This window comes from Panthera uncia, chromosome X, assembly GCF_023721935.1.
Source record: "Panthera uncia isolate 11264 chromosome X, Puncia_PCG_1.0, whole genome shotgun sequence".
In the NCBI taxonomy this organism is placed as follows: Eukaryota; Metazoa; Chordata; class Mammalia; order Carnivora; family Felidae; genus Panthera; species Panthera uncia.
Window position 1 is genome coordinate 79,550,547 of NC_064817.1, and position 9,377 is coordinate 79,559,923.

Genomic DNA, 9,377 nt, shown 5'->3' on the forward strand with positions numbered 1-9,377 from the left:
TTCATTTTCATTCAGTTCAAAATGCCTTATAATTTCCTCTTTGATTTCTTTCTTTGGTTATTTAGACATGTGCTGTTTGATGTTAGTTCAAATATTTGGGATTTTTCCAGATATCTTTCTGTTATTAGTTTCTCATTTAATTCCATTTTGCTCAGAAAACATATATTTTATGATATGAATCCTATTAAAATTTTTGAAACTTACTTTTTGGCCCTGAATATGGACTATCTTGGTAAGTGTTCCTTGTGCAAATGAAGCAAAGGTACATTCTACTGTTGTTGGTGGCAAGTTCTACAATTGTCAACTAGATAAGTTGTTTCATAGTGTTCTTCAAGCCATATATGTTCTTGCTGATTGTCTACTTGTTCTATCAATATTTTAGAGAAGGTGTTGAAATCTCTGACTGTAATTGTGGATTTGTCTGCTTCCCTTGCAGTGCTATCAGTTTTTCCTTCATCTATTTTAAAGCACTGTAACATGTGAATGTTAACGATTGCTATGTCCTTTTGACAAACTTAGCACTTAAAATTATGTAATGACTTTCTATAACTGTAATATTCCTGGTATTATTACTATTTTTTTTTAAATATTTATTTTCAGAGAGAAAGAGCAGGGGAGGGGCAGAGAGAAAGAGGGAGACAGAGAACCTCAAGCAGGATTTGCACTGTTTGTATAGAGCCTGATGTGGGGTTCAAACCCACAAACTGTGAGATCATGACCTGAGCCAAAATCAAGAGTTGGATGCTTCACTGACTGAACCACCCAGGTGCCCCATCCCTGATACTATTCTCTGCCCTGAAATTTATTGTATCTGAATCAATATTGCCACTCAAGCTTTGTTTTGATTGATGTTAAGATTGCTCATTGTTTTTCCGTTCCTTGTAATCAATTTGTATCTTTAAATTTAAAATACGGTTTTTATAGGCAGCATATATTTGTCTTCCTTTTATATACAATCTGATAATATCTGGTTTATATTTGAGGTATTTAGACAATTTACATGAATGCAATTATTGATGTTGATTTGTTTGGGCTTAAATCAATCATCTTGCTATTTGTTTCCATTTGTCCCATCTGCTCTTTGTTCTTTTTCCTCTAACATTTTTCATTGACTATTTGAAGATTCCATTTTATCTCATATGTTGGCTCATCAGCTACAACTTTTTACATGATTGTTTTAAGGTTTATACATTTTTAACATTTCAGAATCTACCTTCAAGTGATATTAATGTATAGAATAAGAACTTCAAAATCCTGTACTTCTGTTAACCCTCTCCTGGTCTTTGTGCTGTTATTGACATACCTTTTACTTCTACATATGCTATAAATCCTACAATACACAGTAAGCTGGGGGCAATTAGAAGGCTCATATTTCAATTAACTTTCCCAACTCTCTGACGTTAAATAACTGAAAACTGTTGTTTCATGTATTTTGTCCCGGTTTTAGTTGTTTCAGTTAGGGAGGTAAATCCATACCGTTATTCCATTTTCACTTGAAGCATAAATATGGCTTTGTGTTTTAAATGATAGTTAATCATGAAGGATTTATTTCGCCTCTAACCAAAGTTTCCTATGCTACCTGGACTCCTGTAAGAGTCCAGTGTCTGTGTATTCTCCCTGCTCTGCCTGACTAGAAAGTTCAAATTGCACTGCTTTCTTTGGTCACATGGTGGCCTTTAAATTTATTTTCTGAATTTCCTTCAATTGAATTGAATTTTTGAAAACAAACAGTAATTATTTTTATTCAAAAGTTATGAAACATTATTTGCATTATTATCTCAATTTAAATAAGGATTCCAAGATGTACATACTTGTTTATCAGTTGCTGAATACCAGTAAATCCATACTTACTTTGTTGAATTTTTCATTCACCAGATACCTACTAGATGTGCATGATATGCTAAAACTCCAATGGCCCACCACATATCTATATCTCAAGCCTCTTTCTTGCACATCCTTTTTTTTTTTTTTTTTTTTGAGAACCAGGGTACAATCCCTAATCTCACTGCCTTCTCTTTATTAAAATTTTTAGGCACTTATGGGAATAATTTGTTCTTCTTTTCATGGACAATGGCCAGAGGGAGAAAAGGAGACTCACTACACAACACATAGAAATGATATAAATGGGCAAATATATGTCTGTTTCCCTTGAGGGAACCTAATGCTCTGTTTCCTTACTGGCTTTCGCTCACTTTCTGCTGGTTGTTTGTTACCTGAACGTTGTATAGGGAGCCTAACCACTCACATACTACTCCCTCAGATGTCCCTTCAGATCCAAACACTAACAACCAAAGGAAGCTGGTTAACAGCAGGTTCTCTCTTCAAAGACTAGGATCCTGAACTGATCCTTCTCTGAGGTTAAGGCAACTTGGATCTGCCTTACATGGAAGAGATGTACATTTTTCTAGGCATATACATGCTTAAACTTCTATTACAGTATGGCATGAGTTCATATGTGAGCTTCCACTTTTTCTTCAAGGCTGAAGAATATCCTTAGGCCAGTGAATCTAGGATGCTTCTGTTTTCCAGAAAATCTGGTGCTAATATTAACAATCAAGTTTAGGAAGTATGGTAGGGCATATGCTTATCTGTTCATCAGTTCACCTGCCCTTTCAACTCTAGCTTTTCTCTGTATGAACTTGTCTTGCATGAATGTGCCTTATATCTCAAGCACCTGGAGGAGGGAGGGCTTTGGAATTGCTTAGGCATCTGATTCATGATGTCTGGGGGTTGCCGTTACATGGTTTTCACCTGCCTATCCATTTTTTCCTTGGGTTTCATAACTGCTATTGTGACATTATATTCCAGAGCAGGGGTTGGCAATTTTTTTCTGTAAGGGCTAGATAATAAAATATGTACACTTTGCGGGCAGGCAAAACTGTTTCTTTCACAACTATTCAACTCTGCCACTGTAGTGCAGACTGTATGTAAATTCCTAAGTATGGCTGTATTCCAATAAGAACTTATTTATGGACACTAAGATTTGGATTTCATATAATTTTTACATGTCAAAAAATATTCTTGATTTTTTTTCAACCATTTAAAAACATGAAATTTATTCTTAGCTCATTGGACACAAAAATAATAGGCCAAATCTGGCTCTTAGATTGTGGTTTGCAAACTTCCATTTTAGAATCTGAACTTCTTTAAATTTTTTTATGTTTATATTACTTTTGAGAGAGAGAGAGACAGAGAGAGAGAGACAGAGAGACAGAGAGAGAAGGAGCAGAGAGAGGGAGACACGAGATCCAAAACAGGCTTGAGGCTCCAAGCTGTCAGCACAGAGCTCGATGTAGGGCTTGAACTCACAAACCGTGAGATCATAACCTGAGCTGGAGTTGGTGTTCAACAAACTGAGCCACCCAGGCACCCCTAGAATCCTAACTTCTAAGTTTATTTCCACAAGACTGTCTTCATATATAATATATATTTCACCTACATAGCACACTCCAAGGCAACTTCATTTCCCAAGTTCTATTGGAACTTAAACCCAACAGTCCTCCAATGGACTTCTCATAATTACCCACATTTGGGTATTCGTTGACATAATCTCCTGGCATTCAACTCAATGTAGGTTAATTCTTTATATTCCTAAATTTCAGGGGGCTGGAATGAGGAGGGACTGTCTCAGACTGAAAGTGAGCTGTGTTCCCTTACACATCCTGTATAGTCTAATGAACTAAGGGGGTTTCTTAGGAAAGAACTACACACCTACAGACATAGAGAACTAGACAGATAAGGTCTTTTCATGAAGCTAAAAAGGGAGAGGGAATTTACACTTTTATAGAAGAGTGAGGATTCACTTTATTGAGTGTTCTAGAAAAAAAAAATCAGTGGGATTTCCTCACCTTGAGGACTCCTGAACTGATGTACTCAGGGGAGAAGATGGGAATGGGGCACAGTAGCAGAGGAATGGAAGTACTTACCTCTTAGTCTACTAGACTTGTTTGGGAGTATAGGGAAGAACTGGCTTTGGAAACTTCCTCAAATAGCTGAAAGGGATATCTAGAGTTGGGTCATGCACACATTCCAGTGGGAACAAGAACTTGGAGAAAGCTTACACTTATTGCTTCACCAAGTACACACAGCAGCCCTTGGAGTTATCATCATCTTTCTGATGAGTATGATTTTTAAAAAGACGTGTCTCTTATCACTATTAGTTTATACTTCTAAATAGAAATCCAGAGGTAAGCTAAAACAGATTCTGTCACAAGTTTTTGTGTAAGTGCCCACATTGTTTTTAAAGGTGGTTAAGCTCTTTCATTAGTAATGTGTTTAGTTCTGAAATGAAATATAGGTAAGAAAATTAAAATTATTCATAATTCTACCATAAAGAGATAAACACTTTAACTTTTTACTTTATATATTCTTAGACTGTCTTCGTATACAAAATATTAAGAGATCTGAAATAGAAAAGAATACAGAGAATGCCTTTTTAAACTGCTTTATTAACTTCACAATATATAATGAGCATCTTGCCATTCAATAGGGTAAGACTCCCTTGCTGACAGAATCTTACACATTGGGTCAAAATACAATATTCAATCAGAAGCGGTCATAGGAGACGCACAAGAAACATGTTAACACCAAAAGGTTTACAACAAAGGTACACTGAAAACATGTAAGTTTAGGTAGGTGTGTTTTCCTATTAACTTCAGAGAAAACATCAGAATTCAAGGCATAAGACAAAACTCATCATGATGGTCATGGTGAGGGGGGTCAGTACTAACTGCCCGCAGACTGTAACTGAATTGTTTTTCCCTCAGCTTTTCCATCAGCTGTCTCACCTCCTCCCTAATCCTTTCCATATTCTCTTCTCTCATTCTTGCCTGTGGCTCTCCAAGCCTCTGAATCATGTCCCATCTATACTGCAGGATGGGCTGCCTAACACGGAACCGCCTACGATTTACTCTAGGCACACAATAGTCACCAGCTTCCAAAGGGTGGACCAAGGGCTCTCCTTTATTTGCAACTTGCTCCTCTTCATTCTTTTTTTCGTTTTCCTGGTTGGCATTTTCCATGTGGAGATTTTTTACTGCTTGCTCGTCTTTGGACGCCATTGCTCCTAAGAGACAAAAGAAAGAGAAGGATTTATCAGGACTGATCAGCACCGAGGACAGAGGCCCTACTAGGCACATTCCAAGATTCAGCCCTGGATCTCTTAGCCTTTTTAAAATTTCATTTTTCCCACCTGAGAGGCTCCCTACGCCCTCTAGGGGGCCCCCAGTAAGAGCCCTACCCACTCCCAGCCGCTCCTCTCCCCTCCCTCGCGCAAAGCCCACCATTTTCCCTGCCGATCCAAGCCCAGGCCTCTGCGGGCACCAAGATGGAGGACGGGCTGTTTGGTGGGGCGGGGGATTTGGGGGTCTCAGGGCTTTCCACACGTTCCCCCCGCCCCCCCCACTGTCCCCCACACCGACCTGGGCCTATCCTTGCAGTCTCCTCCTCCCGATTCTAGCCGCGAGTGCGCCGCTGCGACACTTAGACCCGCACACCTGCAGAGGGCGGGAGTAAGGGAGCGGGGACTGATGCAACCAGCGCTTGGGTCCAACCCGTCGCCACCCAGCCCTTCCTAGGCCCCGGGACCCTACGGCCGTCCCACCCCTACGCCAAGACGCCCCATGCCCCGCGCAGACCACCATTTTCTACACCAAGAAGGACGCGGGCGGGGCCGGGCGTGCAGGAGGCAGGTGTTTGCAAAGGGTCGTTGCCTCACAGCGGTCCAGCCTTCCACCCTACCATTTTCTGCGGCCAAACGCGGTCCGCAGCTGGGCGTGAGGCTGCGGTCCTTCCGCGGCTTCGCCCTCGGGCAGCTGGGACCCGAGGAGGGCTCCGCGGGCCGCGTGGGCTCTCCCACACCGAGCCCAGGGGACGCTCCCCCTCCTCCGGGTCCCTTACCTGCTCCCCCTCCGCCTCCTACCCTTTGGGGGTGCCCCTGTCCCGCACGCCCTCAGGGCCACCGGGAGCAGGTACCGAGAAGGGAGCGAGCGCCAGCCCAGTCTGACGCTAGAGCTAGGCGCTCGAGTCACCGTTGGCAGGTCACGTGAGGCCTTCGTCACCGCGAGCGGCACTACCCCCATCCCGCGCCCTTTGCTGCCCGCTAGGTGGCGCAGAGCTGATTGGTCTGCGCACCTTCCCTCTGCCGCCTCGTCCTTCGAAGCAACTCCAGGCTGGGCTCTGTGACTCTCCCTCTTTATATATTCCTGGGCTTTTCTCTGCTTGCCTGGTAAGGGCAGTATCTTCTCAGGGGTCTGTTGACCACTTCCAGTTCTTCTCTGGGGACTTGCTTCTTCCCCTTCTTTGCTCCAAGGATATGCTTTCTTCCACTTGCTGTCTTTTCTGCTACTAGTGCTCTCTCTCCATTTTCCCTCCACTTTTAAAATGTGTAGAAGAGGGGCGCCTGGGTGGCTCAGTCGGTTAAGCTTCCGACTTTGGCTCAGGCCATGATCTCATGGTCCGTGAGTTTGAGCCCCGCGTCGGACTCTGTGCTGACAGCTCAGAGCCTGGAGCCTGTTTCAGATTCTGTGTCTCCCTCTCTCTGACCCTCCCCCGTTCATGCTCTGTCTCTCTGTGTCTCAAAAATAAGTAAACATTAAAAAAATTTTTTAAATGCGTAGAAGAGATGAGTGAGGAAAAGAGCCCAGGAGAGTGGATTTTTAAAAATTCTTAATATCTGTTTTGTTCTTTTTATATTAAATCCTCCCAAATCAATATACTTTAGTTATTTTTATTTGAAAATAAGAATTAAAGTTGGGGGGGGGAACCCAACCATCTGTCTCTTCTGATAAGTCATTACATAAATATAGACTATACAGCCAGCTTCTTTTTTAGAACTTGGAAAAAAACAGGGCAGCTGATGGTTCCTCTTGTTAGGGGCCCCTAGATACCTGAAGCCCTTGCATGAGGTGAGCCAATTAGACCGTAGTGCAGCAGAGTCTTAATGAATTTTCAGAACTAAAACAATATCAAATATTAAAATTCCTTCATAAATTTAAAGTTCAAAAAGCAGTAAGTTTTTATTTACAAATCACATGATCATGTATTTAAAGAATCCTAAGGGATCTACAATAAGCCTACTATAGAACTAGTACTTTAATTTAGTGGGTTTGCAGTTATAGATAGATATTATAAAAATCCATTGTATTCCTGTGTTTTAGTGATGAATAATTGGAAATTGAAATTATTATCTATATATAATTATAATGATAAAATATATAATTTCATGATAGCTTCCAAAAAAGGTGAAATACTTAGGTATAAATTTGAAAAAACAAGGTCCTGGATCAGGAAATACAATACTGGTAAGCTAAATTCTCTCCAAATCAATCTATAAATTTAGTGTATTCAAAATCAAAATTTCAGCAGCCATATTTGTATACCTTGACAAAATTACCCTCAAATTTATATGTAAACGAGAAAGACCTAGTATAAACAAAATAATTTGAAAAAAAACCCACAAATGTGGAGAATTATACCATTTGATTTATAGACGTAAAATGTAATAAAAGTAGGGGCGCCTGGGTGGCTCAGTCGGTTAGGCATCCGACTTTGGCTTAGGTCATGATCTCCCTGTTTCTGAGTTCGGCCTGCGTCGGGCTCTGTGCTGACAGCTCAGAGCCTGGAACCTGCTTCAGATTCTGTGTCTCCTCCTCTCTGCCTCTCCCGTGCTCATGGTCTGTCTCTCTCTGTCTCTCAATAATAAATGAATGTTTAAAAAAAATTAAAGATGTAGTAAAAGTAGAGTAGTAATGGAATATACATAGAAATTGAATTTAAATTTAAAAATTTCTGCTCTATGAAAGATATGGTTGAGAAATGAGGTGGGAAACCAAGAAAAAAATATGTGTAACCAACAAAATGTTTGTGTCCAGAAAATATATAAAGACCTTCTAAAATTCAAAATAAGGCAAGCAATGCAATGAAAAATGATCAAAAGATTTGAACAAGCATTTCAGAAAAGTACATGTACAAATCACCAAAGAGCTCATGGAAAGATGCTCAATGTTATTAATCATCAGGGAAAAGTAAAACAAACAAACAAACAAAACCAATTAAATACCACTACACAGCCATCAGAATTGCTAAAATTAAAAAGTCTGACAATCCCTAGTATTTTAGAGGATATGGAAGAACTGGAGCACTCATTCCTCATTCATTGTTGATGAGAAGTTCAACCATTTTGAAAGACTTTTTGACAGTTTCTTTAAAAGTTAAACTTACACTTACCATAAGTCCAAGAAATTTCACTCTTAGGAATTTTCCCAAACACAATTCAAACCATATTTCCTCAAAAATATTTGAATAAGAAATTTCATGGCAGTTTCATCTATGATAGCCCCAGACTGGATACAATCCAAATGTTCATCAACCAGGAAATGTATAAACAAATTGTGATATAGTCATATGTTAGGGTACAGCTAAGGAATAATAAAGAACAAACTGCTGGTACAATCAATAGCATAGATAAATCTCAAAAAAAAAATATTATACTCAGGGAAAGATATCAGACACAAAAGAGTGCTTTCTGTGTGATTCCATCTATATAAAGTTTGGGAAGAGGCAAAATTAATTTATATTGATGTAAATTGGGTCAAGTCAGTGTTTGCCTGGCTTGAAGGTTGGAATTATTTTTTTAATTGTAAAAGGAGCATAACAGAACTTTCTCAGCTGAGGGAAATGTTCTGTATCTTGATGAGGTAGTGACTCTACTGGCTAATACATTTGTTGAAATCATTGAACTGTATAGTTAAAGTGTATGTATCTTATTGTTTGTAATTATATCCTGATAAAATTATATCCTGATAATTATATCCTGAAAAAATCCTGATAAAATCCAGGATAAAAAATCCTTATTAAAAATGAAATATCTGGGGGCGCCTGGGTGGCGCAGTCGGTTAAGCGTCCGACTTCAGCCAGGTCACGATCTCGCGGTCCGTGAGTTCGAGCCCCGCGTCAGGCTCTGGGCTGATGGCTCGGAGCCTGGAGCCTGTTTCAGATTCTGTGTCTCCCTCTCTCTCTGCCCCTCCCCCGTTCATGCTCTGTCTCTCTCTGTCCCAAAAATAAATAAAAAACGTTGAAAAAAAATTAAAAAAAAATGAAATATCTGGAAATAAATCTAATTAAATAGTTGCAAGACCTCTACACTAAAAATTAAGAAATAATTTTGAGAAACATTCAAGAAGACCTAAATAATTATAGAGATATGCCTGGTTCATGGATTGAAGGATTAAATATTTTAAAAGTTTATTTATTTTGAGAGAGTGGGGGAGGAGCAGAGAGACAGGGAGAGAGAGAATTCCAAGCGGGCTCCGTGGTGTCAGTGTAGAGCCTGATGCAGGGCTCAAACTCACGAACCCATGAGATCATGACCTGAGCCA

General features: G+C 40.0%; 1 protein-coding gene across 4 annotated transcripts; it reads right to left on the minus strand.

Annotated features, from left to right (window-relative positions):
* Positions 1-4,413: 4,413 nt before the first annotated feature.
* On the minus strand, positions 4,414-6,039 carry LOC125931855 (protein BEX1-like). 4 transcript variants are annotated; one of them, XM_049644120.1, is made up of 3 exons: positions 5,921-6,039; positions 5,421-5,495; positions 4,415-5,065 (listed from the first exon to the last, which is right to left on the minus strand). In XM_049644120.1, the coding sequence occupies exon 3, from the start codon at positions 5,058-5,060 to the stop codon at positions 4,674-4,676; it is 387 nt and encodes a 128-aa protein (XP_049500077.1). In that variant the 5' UTR covers positions 5,061-5,065; positions 5,421-5,495; positions 5,921-6,039; the 3' UTR covers positions 4,415-4,673. The 4 variants fall into 4 exon arrangements, with proteins under 4 accessions (XP_049500078.1, XP_049500077.1, XP_049500075.1 ...); XM_049644118.1 differs by having other exon boundaries at positions 5,899-6,039; XM_049644119.1 differs by lacking the exon at positions 5,921-6,039 and adding an exon at positions 5,740-5,862.
* Between the last annotated feature and the right edge of the window lie 3,338 nt (positions 6,040-9,377).